At 37.7% G+C, this 21,396-nt stretch overlaps 1 protein-coding gene across 22 annotated transcripts in view; it reads right to left on the reverse strand.

Annotated features, from left to right (window-relative positions):
* Positions 1 to 990: 990 nt before the first annotated feature.
* DTNB (dystrobrevin beta) overlaps positions 991 to 21,396 on the reverse strand; it is a 366,632-nt gene continuing 346,226 nt past the window's right edge. For 7 of the 22 annotated variants that reach the window (XM_074300076.1, XM_074300075.1, XM_074300083.1 and 4 more), the window contains 4 exons: positions 21,295 to 21,384; positions 14,480 to 14,533; positions 3,550 to 3,585; positions 991 to 1,318 (listed from right to left, as the gene is read on the reverse strand). In XM_074300076.1, coding sequence (XP_074156177.1) covers positions 3,581 to 3,585; positions 14,480 to 14,533; positions 21,295 to 21,384 — 149 coding nt within the window. In that variant the 3' untranslated portion in view covers positions 991 to 1,318; positions 3,550 to 3,580. Of the gene's footprint in view, positions 1,335 to 3,549; positions 3,586 to 14,479; positions 14,534 to 21,294; positions 21,385 to 21,396 lie in introns of all 22 variants that reach the window. The other 15 variants (XM_074300084.1, XM_074300077.1, XM_074300080.1 and 12 more) reach the window with 7 other exon arrangements.

The following is a 21,396-nucleotide window of genomic DNA, read 5'->3' on the forward strand; positions in this document are numbered from 1 at the left end:
ACTATTTGAGTTAGAATTCCAAGAGCCCTAAGCCCTGGGAAAGTAGCTACCCTCCTTATTTACCATATTCCTTCTTGCTCCTTAATAACCAACATAGCTCTTTTTGTGGCCCTTTCCCTTTCACATCCAGGCCTCAAAGAAATGCTAAAGGTCTCAACCTAAAAGTGTCTATGATTTCCATTCCTAGAGTCTCTTAAGGTTAGTGGAAAAGGAGGGATGACGGGGTGAATGAGGATGTAAACAATCTGTTGTCCATAAGTATTTCTGTTCCAGCCTGACAGATTCTACTTGTTTCCATAGGAAACCATTTGTAGCCACAGGGCCCAGTTCACAGGCCTTCCTTGGCTCTATTCAGGCAGAGGCTGGAGGTTAGCTGAAGCAGAGAGAATGCAGGGAGCCAGCTGTGGAGTCTGTTACTTCATTCCAGTCACTGCCCTTTATAAATATTTATAGCAGCTCTCCTTCTAAATATAACACACTGGAGCCCAAAAAGGAGGGGGAAAATGGGGGGGAAATCACCAAGAATTGGGATTGATTATCATGTATGCCAAGGAATTATTTAAACACAATGAAAGGCAGAGGATGGCTTCACCAAGTGGCCTCCAGGGAAAAGCAGACAGGGCCCATTTCTCCCATCCACACCCTCCTGGCCTACAATACTTTTGCTTGTAATTCCTGGTAGACGAAAGGACTTTATGGTTTGGACTCTGAGGGCTATAGCAGTGAGCTCTTTCTTTCCCCAGGTTACAGAGCATGTAATGTCAAATGTAGCGGAAACCCAATAGTGAGAGGCAAGAGTCTATTTTTAGCCTGTGGCCTGGGTATGGCTGTCTGTAAAGCTGAGAATGGGCCTGAAGCTCTTTGTGTGAAAGAAGAAAACTTGCTGGTGTTTTTTTGAAGGTCAAAGGTCATGTGGGAAAACAGTGTCCCCGCCCTGGGAAATCACCCACATTTTGGCAGCAAGTCAGAAAGAAACCCAGGTCACCAACACAAGATTAGTGCTTTCTTTTTTTCTTTTTTTTTAAACCTCCTGGGAAATTCCTTGTTGCAGAGATGAGACCATGCCCTGAGGGGAGTGGTGATGACGATGCTAGTACATGCACGAATCAGAGGGAAGGGCCCACCAGTAGGACCCTCTGGTAGTCCCTCCCCTCCTCCCATCATCATTGGCTCTCCTTGTCCTGGCGCTGCGGTGACAGGCAGGCTGCAGGCTTGGTCCAGGTGCGCGCTGGAAAGATGATGGATGGGAAGGTGCCTCTGGGGGAAGGCTCTGCCTTCATCATGTCAATGCCAGCTTGTTCCACTGTCCTCTAAGTCTCTGCAGGACAGATCTACTGTTAGTGAAAAGAAAGATATATATCTTTTCTTGCAATGGTTTCTGGGCAAATACTGAGATTTGGTATCAAGAGAGTAATCTATGTAGGTCCCAGGCTGTTGAGATCCGTATCTTAAAAGCACAGTGTATCTGGAGATGGGTTGGGCAGAATTATTTCTGGCATTCTTCTAAGGCAGGAGAACACCGTTTCCTTGGTATGTGTGAGGAGGGCTGGGGACTGGGAAAGAACATCCTTTGGGACTCCTTTAAAGGTCAAGGGTATAGGGTATATTTCCAAGGAAGAGATAAGACAAGGATTGTGATGTCTCTTTATCTGTACAATACTGGTCAGCTTAGATGTTTTCCAGCTCTGTGAGTCTATGAGATGAAAGGTATCAGATGGAATCTACCAAAGATACTGAGGCAAAAGAATCTGGGAGTGGGGATGGGAGAGGAAAGAATAGTATCTGTAAACATTAGAAAGGGAAAGAAGGCATTGGCTGTGAATTAGGAAGTGAATGGAAACAGATGATATTTCATGTGCTATAAGGTATTGATAACTCAGTTATTGGAGTCTGTGTTTCAAATGAACAAATTATGGTATAAATTCTCTTACAAGACCTACCAAGTAGAGGGATTGATGAGGAGCATGTCCCCCTAACTGTGATTCTATCCTCTCTGACCACTTGTGGAAAGACCAGTCTCCCCTGGGGATCAAAGACTTAGAATCTAATTTCTTCTCTGCCATTGGCTAGCTGTGTGATCATGGGGGAGTCACTTTATTTCTAAGTCTGCTCCTCTGGAAAACAAATAAGTTGGACTTGATGGTCTTTGGGTTCTTTTTCAGCTTTAGGAGTCTGTGTATTCCTTTTTCTGTAGGGAAGTCAAAATTGTTTTCCCAGATTACGAGTGGGAAAATCAAGGGAGATCTTAATCAAAGAGAATGAATGTTTGGAGGAGCCACTCAAAGCCCATGAGACCCAGGAGAAGAAAGAACTTTTTCTTTGTATACTAAGCTGATTCTTTTCCATCTAAATAGTCTTTTTTTTGCTGAGCTAGGCTTTGTGAGATGTCATATCAGCAAAGTAAACTACATACAAATTAGGGTAGAGGAAAATATAAGAGGGTCAGGCGTAGAATTAAAAGTTTGACCCACAATAGGAAAAAAAATCACTGGAGAGTTTGTTATTGCAATACTAACCCCCATTGTCCGCCTACCAAGATCCCCAAAGATTATAATTCTGGGAACTGAGCAATTTTGTCCTTATCCTGTTGTGGTGGTTCTGAGGACTGGACTGGAAGATTTGAGCAGTTAGCCCTGAAAATCTGGATGATTACAGGAGAGAAAACAAGGAAAAAATATCAGGGCTACCCTTGAAGAACCTGTGCTTCAAGAATTATGTCTCTGCTTATTGTTCCATGGCACTGTAATCTGATTCCACTTTTCTTTTGCATTAGTTAAGAAACATGAAGTTGTATCATTTGGGAGAAGGAACTAGGGTCAAAGTCTTCAGTTTAAAATGAAGAGGAGATGAGACTGGGAAGAATGAGGCTATCTTAGGGGGCAGTCAAACATTTTCCTCGTAACCTATGTGGAAATCTTCATATTTTTCTAGGAGGTGAGGAGGTTCAAGAATAGTATGACACTTCTGGAGGCTAGCAAATAGACTGATATAAGGGGGATTTGTGCCTACTTGTTTTGCTGATACAATTTGACGCTGGACAGCTTACTGTCAATCTGTGGTACAAGGATTTGTGGCCAGGTTAATGCTCCAGGATTATATCCTAAGGACAGAATGGGAGAAACAATTTTCACTGGGTATTTTCTGTGGGTAAGGAGAGTGGAAATTATGGAGGGAAAAGGTGTTGCTGTCAAAAGGAGGCCTGGGGAGAATTCTTCCAGATATTGACAGCTGCTTTTAAGCCAGTGATTTCTGACTTGCTGACTTTTTCCCAATTCAATTTCTCCAAATAACAGCTTCTCACAGAGGACTAGCCACGTTTCTAATACAGTTCCTGAAATGCAGTGATTTTGGGAAAGAGAATAATGGGGTTCAATTGTTAGTCTGAAGTGAAGCCTTTTCTCATTCAGTATGGGCCTGACCTGTGTAGTATATTTTGTAAGCAGGAAAGAAGGGAAACTACATTTCATTTAAGAAATGGAGAGATGGGAAAAATATGAGGAAAGAAACAGTAATAGGAAAAGACAGGGAACAAGGACAGTTTGTACTCACTTTTGCTACCCCTTGGTCCAGACTCTCCCGGCTAACCTGTGCAGCAGAGATAGAAACAATAATTTAGATCACAATGAAGCTTCCTACTCAAAAGCAAGCTTTTTGAGGCTATTTTCTCTGTCCCCATGCTTTCTTAGTTTTGCTTTCCTTTCTTTGTAAAATGATTTCTTACTATGGGGTAGGACTAGTAAGATCATGCAGTCCTTAACTGCCATTGCAATGCACATTAAATAAAAATGCCCATATAAAAAAAATGTCTGGCAGGGACAAAAATCAGCAGGAAATGAATCTCTGACAGACATATGAATATAACTTAGGGAATGCCAATGAGATACTAATAATCTGCCCCTAAAAATGGATATGAAAATGACCTGAATGGTGCTGTATTTTTTCCTGTTTTTGTGCTGTGCTCAAAATATAAAACTGTAACTGTATCAACTCTAGAAGTCCTAACGTCTCAAAACCCAAGACATTACATCTGGTTTCCAGTCTATTCTGGTTATCTCTGCTTACTTGTCATGAGAGGCAGTATACCCAAGAAAAAGGATGGTAGACTTGGGACAGCAAGGTGGTAAGGTGAATAGAGCACTGGCCCTGGAGTCAGGAGGACCTGAGTTCAAATCTGAACTCAGACAGTAAATACTTACTAGTTGTGTGACTGCAAGTCACTGAATTCTGATTGCCTCGCCAAAAAATATAAAAAGAATACTGGACTTGGTGCCAGGTGAGACCTGAGTTTCAATCCCATCTCTGACATTTACCAACTCTGAATTTGAGCAAGTTGCTTAAATTTTCTAACCTTTAGTTTCCTCATCTGTAAAATGGGGATAAAATATTCTACACTAAGGCCATTATTTTACATGATTGTGATTACACAAGATAATATATGCAAAATGCTTTCCAGATATATGTAAAGTGTTATATAGTATATATGTCAATTATTATTACCAAACACTCAGAATATTTATTAACTAGCCAAGGAAATTTCTGGCCTCCAACTGTTTGGACAACAGATAAAAATATTACCAATAACTTTGTTATAGGAGAAGATGTAATGTAGGGGAAAGGGGCATGAAGTGCATATTATGAAATGATGTTAAAAATGATGTAAGAAAATAAAGGGCATTAATAAATCAAATAAAAATGCCATGAATTAACATTGGGCATCAATAAAACAAACAAAAAAAAGTTGATATTTATATTTTTATAAAACACATGGTATGGATAAGAATTTTGAGTCTTGCTATTTTGCAGATTGGAAAATGAATGCTCAGACAAATAATCTAATTAGTCAGGATCCCACCAGTTAGTAAATGGCAGAGTCAGGACTGCAGCCTCCATATCAATCAGGTTCTTCTGACTCCAAGTCAACTGTTCTTTCTATTACATTCTGGCTTCTTTACAGGGGAATCAAGAAAAAAAGATTGTAGGGGAGACAGGAATGGACTGTGATATTCTGGAGGAGATAAGATGAAATTGGGATCCCAAGGAAATTTGGGTGGAGCTTGGGATAAGCAGTTTTTAACTGAGTGGTATGGGAATATATATTGTCATCCCCAAAGCTATTTTGGGATCAGGTTAGTGGATGCTATGGAGGGAGAGGGAGAGAAGAGCTAGATGAAAGCAGAAACATCTTGAAGGATGGAGTGTTACTGGGCAGAATTGGAAGGGGGTCTGGAATGGGCCCCTACAAGAGGGAAGTTTGAGAGAGTCACTAAATGTATTATAAGTGGTCTTTTTTGGTCTCATTTTTGTGTTGAATACACCAAAATTGCCTCACTGAGACAAGTTGTATGTAATTTTATCTGAAAGAATTGAGACCATTTTAATTTCATTCATTTTTGTTTAATATTACTGCTCATACTGTCTCAAACCAGAGATGAGTATTTAATTCTTTATCAGATCCAGAAGTTCATATATAAAAAGGACTGATCTCAGGACCATTTCCAAACCTAGCAATCTTTCACCAGAAGAGTGAACCATGCATTTTGGTTTGGAGGGCACATCTTAAATCCCATTAAATTTTGAAATTTAGGTCCCAAACTTACAGCTATGCCCAATCTCCTGTTACCTCACTTCATCTCAAGTCCTGTCTCATGGGTAGAACACTTTCCAAACCTTCCCCCCACCTCCCCAAGGAAGCAGACCCAGACATCTACACATAGAAACTCTCTACAAGTGGTGGAAAAACAAGTGGTGAAAAATACAGAGTAGATGAGGCATAAAGGTCAAGAAGGGCACGAAGCCAGAAGACACCAGTCGGAGACAACTATACCTGTTTCTGCTGCTGTCCGAATGCTGAGACACTGGTTTTAGTTGTTTGTAGAGGGCTGGGAACCTTGACTGAGTAGCCACTGCTTTCTCTGTGGCCCATCCACCCACTACCACTGTTTAAGCAATTTATGGGTTGCTAAGGAGGGAATGAAATCACTGCCAATTGTGATCCTCTCTCTTCTTCCCCTAAAATGGTAATATGGCTGCACATTGTATAAAACAGGTTCATCAGTTCCTAGTCCTCCATCATGATTCTTGCCAACCATAATGATATTCTAGGCTAGTGTTTGACTAATGGAAAAATGGCAAGACTGCCATTTTTCTCAGTACTGCAGTAACCTACACATTTTAAGAGAAGCTTAGGATCAGACCTCAAGGGGAATTACAGCCAGGTCTATTCCTGTAGGCTGGCAATTACCATGGAATGCTAAGCCTCTAGGGTAGTCTTTTTTAGTGGTACAGTCATGAGTGTGTACAGGAAATTGGGTGTTACATGGCATTTCAAAGCTTCTGTCTGCAAGTTGTTTAAATGCTAGAGCTGGGAGGAGCTATGGAATTGGCAGGCTTCCTTGGAAAAAGCCCTATCCTGGGGCATGTTAGGGGTAGCTAGGTAAACCAGTGGATAAAGTTCTGGGTCTGAAGATAAAACTCATCTTCATGATGAATTCATATCTGGCCTCAGACACTTAGTAGTTGTATGACTTTGGGTAAGTCACTTAACCCAGTTTGCCTCAGTTTCCTCATTTGAAAAATGAGCTGGAGAGGGAAATGGCAAACCACTTCAGTATCTTTGTCAAGAAATTCCAAATGGGGCTGTGGAGAGCTGGACATGACTGAAACAAACAAATAACAACAAAGGACACTTAAAAGAGAAATTGGGATGTAGGGAACAGAATAACTACTATTTATGGTTGTTTTCTTCTCTAGCTCACTTTACAGGTAATGACACTGAGGCAAACAGGATTAAGTGACTTGATCAGAGTTACATAGGTAGTGAGTGTCTGAGACTGGATTTGAACTCTAGAAGATGAGTCTTTTTGATTCTAGGCCCGGGACTCTATCTACTGTATTAGCCACCCTGCTGCCCCATTTAAACTAAGACTCAGGGCCAAGGCTCACTTATTTGACAGAATAGGATAGTTTTGCAAAAAAAAAAAAAGAAAAAAAGGATTTATAATGGAGGAAGAGGTAGTGGGAATATGAAAAGAGTCTAAAGGGAATGGGTATTGTGTTATGTGTATAATGGAGAAAGAAGAGGAAGATCAAACCTTACAGAGAGGAACAGTACAGTTACAACAAGGGGGTCTGGTCAACACTACTCTTGTATTTACATGTTGGTGTATCTTAATGTCTTTATATATGTACTTTCACTTCTTTGATTTACTCTAATAGAAACCTGGCTCTTCCCTTGAAGACTACCCTCTCCTAACAGAGGCTTCGCTTTCTGTCATGATTTTGATTCAATGATCAAGGTGGAGATATTCCTGGACCACTGAATCAATATTCTGTTCTCCACTTGTCACTTACCATCAATATATCCTATCCTCTTCAAATCATTGACTATGGCCTGTTGACTCTCACAACCCATTTCCACTCTTTGAGAAGCTTCAATACCTAGCCCACATTTTTCCTTTTCTTCCTAACATCCGTATTACATTCAGCAACTTCAAAGTTCATATTGATAACCTTGGGTCCCTTTGATTTAAAAGTTTCTTTTTCTCCATGATTTTCCAGACTCTTATCTTTACACTATACTGATCACTCCAAACAATATGTTCACAAGCTGGAATTCCATATCACAAGGATATGTTCTCTCTTCAAACACAATTTCTTTACCTGTCATCAATTTTATTGCTCTAAACTGCTCACCTTGAGCAGTTCTCTTTCTTCTTTCTTTCTCTTACTTCATAGTAATTCTTCCCTATATGTGACTTGGCTCCTAGTTACAAGATTATAGACCTCTAGATTCCATGATGGACTACTTATTATTATTATTATACTTACTAAATCATCAGTATTATCCTCATCACATGAACCCTCAAACAATTATCATCCCTTCTGTAGGCCAAACTTTCTTTTTTTTCTTTCAAGATTTCCAAGTTCTATTAAGGAAGCCACAAATTTATTCAATCTTGGTCTATTAAAGATTACTATTGTCCAACTTTAAAATGGCTTTCTGTGGCACTTGTCAAATTTAAAATTAATTTTTCATTGTATCTCTATTATTTCTTATTATGTCTATGCCAGGCCTATTCTCAGACCTCTAATTCTCCCTTCACCATCTCCATTTTAGCAAATGATCTTTCCTTCTACTGCAATAAGGAGGTCCATAACATATGGCGTTGAAGATCAATGGAACTGAAGAAATAAAGAACTCTAGTAATGTTACCATCCTTCCACTATCTTTATTTTCTGGTTTCTTTCTTCTCCTTTCCTTCTTACCATTTTTTCTTTTTCTTAGAATTTCTTAGAAATTCATTCTTTTTTAGAATGAATCCTGCAGTCATTTCCTTTGGGGGGCAGCACACTACTGTTTTCTTGCTGCATTGTATACTACCACTAGCTTTTTTAGAAGGATGCCTCATTTTTCACTTATTTCCCTTTGACATATATAGTCATATGTGTGGATATGTTTGTGTTAGCCCCTAGGGAAGTCAGTCTGTTTTCTTTGGTTTGGCAAAGATGGTGGTCATGTTTTGTTCCTTCTCTTGCTGGAATGGTTCCTCATATAAGGGGCAGGGATGAAAATGAATTGGTATTGTAGTGACTAAATGAAATCTTTGCCCTGAAGCTTAAGGCCTCTATGCCAGTTCTTACTGAAGGAGAAAGAAGGTATTCTTATTTTTGTTTTCTGGCTAGCTTGGAGAAAAAGGAATCAGTCTCTAAATAAGCCATTAGGTTATGTGCCTATGGTATATGAAGCAGGGATAGAATCAAGATCAGGAGAAGATGTTGTGATTGACGTTTATGAATCCTATGTCAGAAGAATTATGATTAATATTCTACAGTTCAGAACTAGAATCACTGGGTGGAGATTGTGTAGAGATAGAGAGGAAAAACTTTCTAATAATTAAGTTATCACAGAGTGGAGTGGATTGACTCAGGAGGTAGTGGATTCCTCCTCACCTGGGAGTCTCAAGTGAAGTCTGAATGAGTATTTGTTGAGGATATTATAGAGGATAGGCTGGACTAAATGATCCCTGAGAGTTGGTCATTTCCTAATTGCTATTTGCCAATGTAAATCGGGATACATGGAAAGAAACATTGCATCCAACTAAAATGCTTTAGTATCTTGGTTATTTTACTAACTGTCTTTAACACATATTCTCCCCTTTTGTCTTCTCACTTTTCCCAATCTGTGTGCTCTCTTTCTCTCCTTTTCTCTCTCCCTCCCTTCCTCTTTCCCTCCTCTCCCCTCTCTCTCTGTCTGTCTTTCTCTTTCTCTCATTCATAGAAGATGAATATATATATTTCAGGGCAGTTATGTACACCTACAAATATCCTAATAATTTGTTGAAGTGTGGAGGTTGACCATCATCCAAACATAGAAATATAGCTAAAAAATACTTGCACCAATGAACAATAAGCTGCCTCAAGAGTGCCCAAGACACAAACCTAAGAAAGAGCTGTGGGTCTCTGAGTTCACAATCTTGTCACATTCCAGAATAATCCCAGTAGAGCCAGAAAATGCCATACACCATACTGCAAAGAGTGCTCTGACAGCCCAACACTACATGATTGGATTCTGTGCTATGAACAAATGCGGCAGGCAGCAAGCCAGGCAAGGGCTGGAAAGTCTAGGAAAACAGGGGATACCAGATCCACTAGTTCTGGCTTGATGCAGAAAAAAAGAAAAAAATAAAATTTTAGATAGAGTTGTTCCTTCAAGTACTGTTTCTTGCCTGGACTAATTTCTTGATGGTTGCTAGCTAGCCTATGAGAATTTTATACAGTGATTAGCTTGCTCTACAGCAGAATGGATAAAGTCATCAGTCTGTAATTAAGAGACTTATATTTGAATTCTATTTAGACTCTTGATAGCTGTGTGAGCATAGGTTAGTCACTTAATTTAACTAACAAAATACTTTAGCCCTTATATTGTGTGATAGAGAATATCTCTAATGAATGAATCAATCAATGACATTAAACTAACACATATATGCAATCATACCTTGTCTTTCATAAAACAGCAAGCCAGTTCTGGTGCTTGGTAGTGTAGAGCAAAGATAGAGAGAATCACTTCAGGTGTTGAGGGAGAGAAGAGCTTTAATCTACTTCCAACTCCCTCAAGTAGAAGAGGTATTTGTGAGCTTTGAAGAGTTGAAAGATCTGGACATTTCCCTAGCTTTCTAGCAGTGTTCCCAGAATAGCAGTGACTACCTTCAGTAACTGTTATGAGGAACTGATGATAAACTGGATAATTGAAGGGAAGGAAGATTTAAGACTTTACAAGGAGCACAAATGGTTAAAAGAAACGTTATGAAGGTCTAAAGAAGGGAAGAATTAGGAATTGTAAGTTAGTTACCCCTTTACTACAACACCTGCTCTAAGCTCCAGTACTTTTCCCCTTAGACTTTGTATATATTTTCAGGTGAGTAAGCATCTTAGTAGGGTTGTTTGCACCAACTCTTCTCTGAACTAACTTAGTAAATACTGATTTCCAAAAACTAATTAGGTCTGACTAATTAGCAACTGATAATCAAAGGGAAGCATATCAACGGGGAGATTGTAAACGATAAGTACTAGGGGAAAAACCCCTCCCCAATCCTTAGACTACTGACAGAAGTCATCTTTGGGACATAATTTGAGAACTGGAGTTGGGATAGTAACTCCAAAGCATTTGCCACATTTGCATTATGTGTCTCACGGGGTGGTTGTGTGGGGGCTGCTTGGTAACCTAAAGTGCTATGTAAATTTGAATGATTATTATTTCTATGTGGGTGGAGGGTTGTCTCTGGCCTTTATTTCCGTGGTGGCACGTGTCTATTGAGGATAATTATGAATAATTATAGCCGACAGGAATAGCACTTTAGGGTTTTACAAAGATTTGATCTAATTTGAACCTCACAATAACCCTGTAAATATCCCATGTCCAATTTACAGAGAAAAAAACAAATGAGGCTAAAAAATTTGTCCATAAAACAATAACAACAAAATCAATCAACAAAAAACTCCAAACAACTAAAAAGTGTCAGAAGTAATTAAACCTAGTCTCCTAGGGGAGTCTAGCAATCAACACCATACTGCCTGATATGTACAAATTTTTACGTGTATACATTGCAAAACAGGTGCCCATCTACACTGGCAGAGGTAGTTTTTCCCTTGACAGACCAATAAAACCATAGGTGTGATCTAAAAAAAGTTTTATTATCTACATCTATATGCACATATTGTATCAAGTTATATACACACACTTGCATATCCATTTGGGATATTGTTTGTATTCATTTGGCTATCATCTACGTATATTATTGAGTGTTTCTTATAGTTGCATGTTCATGTAGGATATGGGTATGATTATCTACATTTGTGTGCATGGGGAGAAAGTATGGCTGAAACAGATATATGCTGTATGAAGTAAGGGGTTTTCATACTGGGCTGAGGTTACCTCAGTTTCTCCTTCCTTCTCTTTTAACTCTGTTTTAATTTCTCTGTATCTGTCCATTTGCAAGAGGAATAGGCTTACAGGTTTTTCTTCTTTTTTCTTTCTCATCTGGATACAACAACTCTCCAATCTTTCTCCAGCCTACTTCCTTGCTTCCCCTCCCCTAAACTTTCCTGTCTTTTTTTTTTTTTTTTTCTAGCAGTTTCCCAGGCATGGGGGAGTATGTGGTTTGGGAGGAGAGGGCAACAATCATTCATCTGAATTAAATTAGAAAGCAATGAAAAGCCTGCCTAGAAACTGTTTCTGGACCAACAGGAATTCTGTGTGTTACTGTAAGAAACATCAATATATGTTAGAAATAAGTCAACTCTCAATTATCCAAGAGAAGATTATCCACGGGAAATCTTTTCAAGTTCTGACATCATAAACCAGAAATTAGTTTCTTTGCTGACATTCTAGTTGAATTTTATTCTCCTAGGCAGCCTATAGCACAGCATAAACCTTTTAAGTCTAAATTTTCCTCTTTGGACACAAGAAAGGTATGACCTAACAAAAACAGCAAAGAGAGAAGACAAATCTACTTAGGCCTCAGGCATAACAATATGTTCTGCCCCCGGAAGAGAGGTGTGCCCTGAACAAGAGGACAAAATGGGGAATCTAATGAACTTTTCAGTCCTTCTTGTGTCATATCATCACCATGTGACTCCATTATTCTAAATATCATAATTCCCCATAAGTAAAAGCAAAGTTAGTTAAATATTAAGCCCATGATTACTAATGGGTGACTTCATATCGGGTTTTGTCAGAAAATGTAACTTGTTAAAAGAGAAGCAAATAAGAATCAACAGAAACCATAGTCTACTAGTCAGCTGCAGAAGAAACCCAATTTAAGAGATGTCTTAATTAATTTTAATGTCTTAATTATTAATGAGAAAAGGCTAGTCTCCCATCATGAAAATCAATGGGTAACTAATTTAAATAAAACTGTAATCAAATTGTGACATGACCAGGATAGTGATCTGCATAGGGTCTATGGGAAAAGGGGGCAAAAAGTAAGAATTTTTAATTTTTTAATCCAGCTCCATTTTCCCAGGGAGAAAGTAACCCCTTTCCAGAGCTCATTCTATGCTCTTATGATCCATGTCTAGTGGACATGACTATTCTAGTCACCAGGAAAGTGTTTTCTATAATGATTTAATCTAGTTGATATGTATATATGTGTGCATTCACACATATATGTAAATATTCTGAACATTTAGAGTGATATATAAAATCTGATCAATTACAGAATCACAGGATTGAAGAGTGGAGATACCATCTCATTGTAATAGATGAGGAAACAGATCCTGAGAAGTCAAGTGGCTTGCCCAAGTTATAAGCAGTAGGGTTGGAATTTGAACTCAAATTTTCTGAATCCAAAGGAGATAAAACTATCCAACTATGGTCAGTTTCCATATTTACCAACTGTAATTACTAATTCATTTTCTCAAGTACTTCCATGCCAAGTAGGAATTAGATTACATAGCTGATATTAATATTCTGGTCACTGAAAAAGTATGCTCCCATTATAAATCTATAAGTTGGCTTTCTAATTTATTGGTCAGTTGAATTAGTGTGAATCAGTCCCTTAGAGCTCATTTCTTCAATTGTGGGTTGCTACTTCATGTGGGATTTCATAACTGAATGTAGTAGTCATGAAATTATGATTTAATATCAATAAATGTTTGATTTGTATACCTATTTTACATACTTATATATCTGGGATCATATAAAAATTTCTTGGGCAAAAAAGGTCATGAGTTGAAAAAGTTTAAAAAGTCCTGCCCTAGAACATTAATACCTCTAGAGAAATTGGTAACATGGAGGTCATGAATATGAAAAGCTGAGAACTACATCCTGAAATCAAATTAGAAACCTATGAATCCCTTACTGAATAGTCAGATGATGTCACCTCCTTTTTTTCAATACTATCTCAACTGTAACAAATAGACATTCTAAAGACAAAGAGAATTTACTTTATTTACTATGAGCTCCCCCTTATTCTGGTGGATAATTAAAAGTTGATTATACTCAAACTGACTACTTGTTCATACTGATAAGAACAGGCTAATTTTGCAGTACCTATGATTCTGATCACAGGAATTTAAGCCCTCACAAGGCCAAGTGTTTTATTCTGTCACTTCCTTAATCCTCCTACCAAATAGGTTTCCTCAAGATATTAGTCACTGTTTTTCCTAGTTAGGAACCATGTGAAGGGAATTAAGGCATATGTGCAAGGGCTGTGGGAGGTTGAGACTTGGGGGGAGGGGGTGAATTTTATAAAACCAGGCTCCAAAAAGCTTCATTACTGACATCAGTATAATCTGCTGATGATACAATTACAGGAGCAGATGGATACACATCTACGGACAGAAGGTATGATAGAGCACATAGACATAACAGCACTTATTCCACTGTTATTTTTTTATTTTTTTACTGTAGCAGTCTATTGCTTTCTGCCTGAAGTCCAAACTTTTCTGCCAGGCTTTCAAGGTCTTGTGCAATCTGGCTTCTCTTTAACAATCAGGCTTATTTACTATTAGACTGTCCTCTGAGCCTCCATGTGGATTCCCCTCTCTCCCCTCTCTACTCATCTAAATTCTATCCATTCCTCAAGGTCTAGTTCAATTCCCAGCTCCTCAATGACTCCAGCTCATATGGACTTCTACTTACACTTATAATCCAAATCACACTTGAGCATTGAACTTTTCTCTAATTATTTCATGTGTGCAGTCTGGTACTGATTCTATATAGAATGGAAGGAAGAGACCATGTCTGATATTTCTTTGATATTCTTTCCTTTCCTCTGGCTCTCCCAAACCCCAGTAATACGTATCACATGGATGAGTATATAGGAGGCTCAGCATTTATATGTTTGGGGATGTGGTGCCATCATGGGCTTGGGGAAGTGGCAGTGGGGAGAGGAGCATAGAGGCGGGGAAGAGAGAGATGCTTCATGGGATGCATGGTTTTTATTTTCTTCTAGGGGAGAGCCTGCCAAGCTGCCTTTACCTCTGTCTTTTTTATTCTGTGTCTTCTCCTCCTCTTCCTCTTCACCTTCCTCTGCTGAAAAAACAGAAGTCCAAGGAGGACAATGACCCTTCGGCACTGTGAGCAGCACAGGAGCAGGGGAATGACATATTGGATTGATGAACCCCACGTAAATGTCTATAGTTGTGGGTTGCAAGACTTGCTTGGTGGATGGGTATGGGTGTGGGGTGGGTGGGTGTGCATGTTGCATGCATGCGTGTGTGCATGTGGATATAGTGCTGGTATAAATATTCTTCATCAGAAATGAATATAAATCAGATTTGACTATGATATATACAGAACTTTAGTGCTGCTCTGCTACTGGCTCACCTTGAACATCTTTGTTCTCTCTAAAATAAATATTCTTTGTCCTTTTGTAGCAATATGAATTTCAATTACATCTGAAGGAACCTTGAGCTAACTAAGGGTCAGCTTATCAAGCCAATGATTTGTAAGAATACCCTGATTTAAAAAATTAAATTGAACCATCTTCATTTATCTTGATGAAAAATTGACAGCAAATAGATAAATGTTTATAGATTCATAGATTTAGAGTGGGAAAGAACTCTACAGGTCATTAAGTTCAACCTTCTCATTTTATACAGGAGGAAACTGAGGCCCAGAAAAACCAAATAGCTTGTCCATTGCTCTAGAGATATTAAATGAAAAACTCAGAATCAGAATGGTGCTTTGACCATTGCACCACACTACACCTTCTAATATGGGGTCAGCTTAAAAAGGCATTGAAATCCAGACAACAGACCTTAAGACACCATGATGAAATCAGGAACTCATTCTAGATACTTAAGTAGGGGAATGACATGATGAAAAAGATGTCAGAGATAGATGACAGTATGTCACAATAGGAAAGGACATTAGAGAGATCATTTCATTTTACAAAAGAAGAAAATGCATCACAAAATGAAATGCCCAGGATTACACGGTTACATAGAGAACCATAGTAATACGTGAAATGGGACAGAAGGAAAAAATGGAAGGGGGGGTTATGTATAAGGCTATTGCAGTAACTCAGGTGGTGAAAAAAGAAATGAAGTATGAGATTGATATGTGAGGGCATGATCTGAGACAAAATTCTGATGTAAACAAGCATAATAAACTTCACGTTAGAAGCTCTGATGAGACATAAAAAAGCCTGGGTGCATTTTGGGGAACTGTGTATGCCCCTTGCTGATAGCCATATGTTGAAGGCACTCAAACTGTCTTTACAATGGATGGACCATTCCAGGAATCAGAGGGACCCTTCCAAATGAATCATATGCTCCTATACAGACTCATCTAAGCTACAGGGGCCAGGGAGGGAGGTCTTAGAGACAAATGTTGCCTTCTGTTTACCTCCTTTTCATATCTTTGCCTTTACCAGTACTTGGGAGTCAACTAAGCCACTGACTATAATAAGCAGCTCCCTGAAGTACTTACAAAAGCTAAGAGTATTTTCATTCTGTATTGGTGGTAAGGCTTCAGAGTTGCTTTGGAAAGTATAAAAACAGTCACACCTATTAACAAAAAGATGTACAGCTTTACGTACAGAGGAAGGCAGAATTGGAAACATATTTTTGAGGAAAACAAGGATCTCAGGTCATTTTGATTTGCTTGTACAGGGCTAAAGGTTGGTTATGATAGATATTATCTTGCTGTGACCCAATTCAAACCAGCATCATTTCAAGCCATCCTTGCTTCAGTGAGGGCCAACTGAAAGAATTCTCTCTAACAATACAAACATGGTCTCTGTCTTCCTGTTCTGTGAGTATTAAGGACATGAGGGAGTTAGGATAAGAATATTAAGTGACGGTTATAATAAGAGACATTGTTTAGCCAAGACTTTTTTTGTCAGAAACTTTTTTTTCTTTGTGTTATAAAAGCAATTAATTTTAAAAATAAATTATCTGACTGTTATTGATCTAGGTTTTTTTTTTTTTGTTTGTTTGTTTGCTTATTTATTATGGTTAGTTGAACAAAGCTCCATAGCTCCTACAAATGAAACTCACTTGAGTTTTTTTTTATGGTATGAAACACCATTCACTGTATTTTTCATTTTATTTTTTAATTAACTGTATGGAAAATTGTCAGTAAAGTCTTTGTCCGAGATAAATTAAAAAAAGAAAAGGACCTTCAATTTTCTTTTATGACCTTTTAAAAGATCATAATACCTGAAGGGGAAAAGGTCTTCCTATCTTTAATTCATTTTCAGCCTCCATTTTTCCTTTCATCTTGAGGTAAACACACTAGCTTTTCCAGTGCCATGGACAAAGGGAAAAATTAATAAATATATTTTTGATGATAGTAAACTTGGAAGGTTATTTACTCCATGTTCATACTTCCAGGTAAGATTCAACCCAGTAACTCAACCTAAACTATTCCTAAGAAGCATATATATCTATTCTAAAGGTAAGTCATGTGAGGCAATAATTGGCAGTCCTTTTCCTTCTCTCTTTTTTCTCCTTTGCTGGCTTACCATTTATATCATGCTTTCTAATTTTGAGGCATTCCTCAAGACTTTATCATAGGAATCCTACTCTTATCTTCTCTACAGTTATTCCTTGATATCCTTAACAACACATATGGGTTTAATTATCATTTCTATATAGATAATTCATAGATCTATACATCTAGATCAAGTCTCTTTCCAGAACTTTAGTCCCTCATTCTCAGTTGTTTTTATTAGACATTTAAAATTGAATGAAGACTTTTCAAATTCAACAGATTCAAAATTGAACTCATTACCTTCTTTTATACTTTCCAATTTCTGTTGAAGGCATCATTATCCTTCTACATTCTCTATCTAGTTCTATCCTCAACTCCTCACTCTTCATTCTACAGATACAATCAGGGGTCAAACATTGCCATTTCTACCTCTACAACATCTTTTAAAATAAACTCTTTCTCTCTAGGCACATTGATACCACCTTAGTTCAGACTCTTATCACTTCTTGTCTGTCTGGATTATTGAAATAGCTTCCTGATCAGTCTCTCTGCCTCAAGTTTTTCAGAATTCCACATTATTTACATGTTGCCAAAGTAATTTTAAAATGCAGACCTGACTGTGTTACTCCTCTATTCAATGAACTCCAGTGGTTCTCCCTTACCTATAGGACAAAATAGAAACTCATTTAAAAAAACAAAAACAAAAACACTTTCTAAATTCAATTTGATTTTCAATTTTATGTTATTTCTCCTCTCCCGTCCAAGGAAAAGACAAGAAAACAAAACCTATTACAAATATGTATGATCATGCAGGATAAATTTCCTGCATTAGCTATTTAGGTTCCCCTCCTCCTTTCCCTAAAGAAAAGAGAAGAAAATATACTCCAGTTTGCACTCTGAATTCATCAACTCTCTATCGGGATGTAGATAGCATGTTTCATCAGGAATCTTTAGAATTATGGTTGGTCATTATGATGGTCACACTTGCCAAATCTTTAAAAGTTTATTATATTTATAATATTGCTGTAATTGTATAAACCGTTTTCTTGGTTCTGCCCAATTTACTTTGTATCAGTTTATACAATTCTTCCTAGGTTGTTTTGAAATCATCTTTTTTTGTCAGATGGCAAAATCCTTCATAGCTTGGGTCCAACCTATCTTCTACTCTATCCTGTACTTTATGAATCCAGCCAATCTAGGGTTCTCTTTGTTCATCATGTAAGACATTCCTTGTTTTCCATGCTTTTGCAATTCCCATCTCATATACTTAAAATACACTTACTCCTCACTTCTACCTCAAATCTCTCTTCCTTCAAAATGCAGTTTAAATACTACTTTCTATATGAAGCATTTACTGATCTACCAACTACTTAGTGCTTTCCCTCCCAAACTATCTTGTATTGAATTCATATTTATTTTATAGGTATGTATAATATTTATAGACATTCCTTCCTTTGTAGTGTAAGTTCCTTAATAGAGTTTGGTTAATTGTTCTATTTGATACTTCAAGCCTAGTATAGTACACAGTAGATACTTAATGAGGACTTGCTGATTGATTGTCCAATGAGTCAGTGCATATAAGGCATTTTTTGAATCTCAAAGTGTTATATAAATGTCAGATATTATGGACAAGTCCAAACATTCAATGCCTATTATCTCATCTGTAAATGAAGACAATAATAATTACACGAGCTATTTTGTAGAACTGTTTTAAGTTAACATTAAAGTGATACCTAAATATGAGATATATTCATAATTCTTATCAATGAAATTAGTAATAATAACAATGATAATTCCTGTATTATGTTTTTTTAATCTGCATAAATACAAAATAGGGAAGAACTGGATTCATGTCAACTCATGTAGAAAACATCTAAGAGTATAATATTTAAGGGTTGTCTACAATCTCAAACTTTGACAGAAAGATTGCAGGAAATATTGCTACAGAGTTCAAGCTTTTGGCAAGAAATTGAAGCATATGGGGACCCAAATGGGTATTCTTATGATTGCTACCATTGAAAGGTAAGGGCTTCAGAAGAATAGGCAAAATATGAATTGAATACTTAATAAAGTGGTATCTGAGAAGGGATAACTTATGGACAATGGCTTAAAATATTTTTATATTTTAAATATAGGAATAAAATATAGGAGATATTGGAACACACCTGACAAAGGGCTGATGAGGGCTTATTTATATGAAATAGAATCAAAGCTTCAAAGGGAAAAGGAAAAAAAACCCTGCCTACTCATATCTCCCAAGATGGATATTACAGAGTCCCTCCAATAAAAGAAGAACAGCAACAGAGATGTGCAAATAGTCAGTAAAACTCATGGCCTCAGATCTTTATATGCAAATTCACAAAGTACAGATCAGCAAAATGAACTAGGGATTCTAACAGAAAGAAGCCATTTTTATCTTACACAAATACTAAAACAGGGTGCAATGAAGCTCATTACAGGAATATGATTATGAAAGGCTACATATACCTGGTTTAAATATGTAAAAGTGAGTTAAAGGGTAGAGACTGGGGTGGAGTGGCAGTGTATAGTAATATTCACTTAAAGAAATCAAGAAACCAAAGAATGGTTTTACACAAGAATAAAGGGTCTTGAGAGCATAACATATAAAGATGAGGACCTAAAGATGAAAAAAAATAGACTTGCAGGGGGTTAGGGGATAATTATCTTCAAATATAAGAAGAGCTGTTACATGGAAAAGGGAACAGACTAGTTCTGCTTGGCTTCAATTAGAGCAATCAAAAAAAAAAAAAAAAAAAGTAGAATGGGCTGCCCAAGGAGGAAGAAGGTTTTTCCTCATTGGATACATTCAAATGAAGGCTGGATGACCACTTGCCAAGTGGTTTTGTAGTAAGGATTTTTGTTCAGGCACCTAAGGTCCTTTTAACTCTGAAATTGTTTGATTCTAGAAGGCAGCTAGACTGTAAAAACTGTAGAAGAGTTGGAAATTAGTGGGCCACCCAGTTTATTTAGTGATTAGTAAACACAGCAGTTAGATAACTAATTTATTCTTTAGCAGTGGAAAAAGATAACCACCAGAATTCTGCTTGTGATGAACAATTTCAAATGTCAGCTGTCTTTCCTCTTGGTTTCTACCAAATCAAGCGGAAAGAAAAAAGAAAGAGTTAAAAGTCTCTGGTAACTAACTCAAGAGCCAAGAAAAGAAGAAACGAAGCATTAGACTGTGAAGGAAGAGGCCAGCTGGGAATTTTTATCTCCAAGTGAAGTCAGATTGGAGCCAGAGAGTCAAATACGGAAATGAAGAGGAACAAGCAGCATTGTGGAGTCAAAAAAGCACTGGATAAAATGTATTTTCCTGGAGCCTTGAATGCTGACTCTGCCATTTACTATCTGGGTTACTATGATCAAATTATGTCCCCTCTGTGGGCCTTTTTTTTCCTCATTTGTAATGGGAGATGGTTGGACTACATGATGTTTACAATCCCTTCCAATTCTTTATCTATGATCTCAGAAATGGCAACACCATCTCTTTAATTAGGGTAACTAGAAGCTGTAGTAGCTTGGGAAAAATGAGCAGGAGCTTTTTTCATTAACCTGGATTACTGATGCTGAGCTGTCCTCTAAGCAGGGGCTAACTCCAAATAAAATTTATAAAAGTTAGTTCTATTGAAGCTAGAGGTTAAATTAAGCAACAGTTAAGAAGGGTTATGGATCAGTAAGGTAACTGAATGTATCAAGTTGCTTATTTAAAAAAATTATTATTCTAAATTCTAAATAAATATCCTATTTATAGATGTTTATGACAATAGTAATTAATGCCTATATTTAACTTTTTAATATCATCTGTCATTGGAAAAAGTTTCGGTGAAAAGGCATACTAATCTCTGTCTTTTAGTTAATACAAGAAAACAAGTTGTTCAGACCATGAGGCCTTAGACAAAGCAGCACTGTCCACCTGTGGTCATCTTTACCCTGACAGGAGGTCTCAGACCTGGGAGGAAATAGACAAACTCCTGGTGAGCCTAGACTTGCAAACTCAAACTTGTAAAGGCAAATATGAGTGTATTTCTACATTCATTTTGCATATTTATTATATATTCATTTTTGTCTTAAGGCATTTTCATTATAAAGTTAAATTTGTGCAAAATGTGCAAGTATTCCTAGGAAGACATGAGGGTGCAGGATACTGAGAAGTAAGAGACCATGTGTTTGAGGACACAAACAAGAGGAGTATGTCTGATGGAATAGTCTGCCTTCACTTAGTTGGAAGTCCTTAACCAAGAAGTTCATTCATGTAGGATCTGTAATGAAATTAGAAACATGTGGATGTCTAAGAGGGTGGCGTGGCAGCGTGGGGCTGGAGCTCTGGGCTTCACCTGAATGGAGCTCCTTCACCAGAGATGACATGGTGTTGGTGATGGAATCAGCAGCCACAAGCAGATCATTGCGGAGGTTTCTCCTCGTACCTGAGGGGAGTC

The sequence above is a fragment of the Sminthopsis crassicaudata genome, chromosome 3, assembly GCF_048593235.1.
Source record: "Sminthopsis crassicaudata isolate SCR6 chromosome 3, ASM4859323v1, whole genome shotgun sequence".
In the NCBI taxonomy this organism is placed as follows: domain Eukaryota; kingdom Metazoa; phylum Chordata; class Mammalia; order Dasyuromorphia; family Dasyuridae; genus Sminthopsis; species Sminthopsis crassicaudata.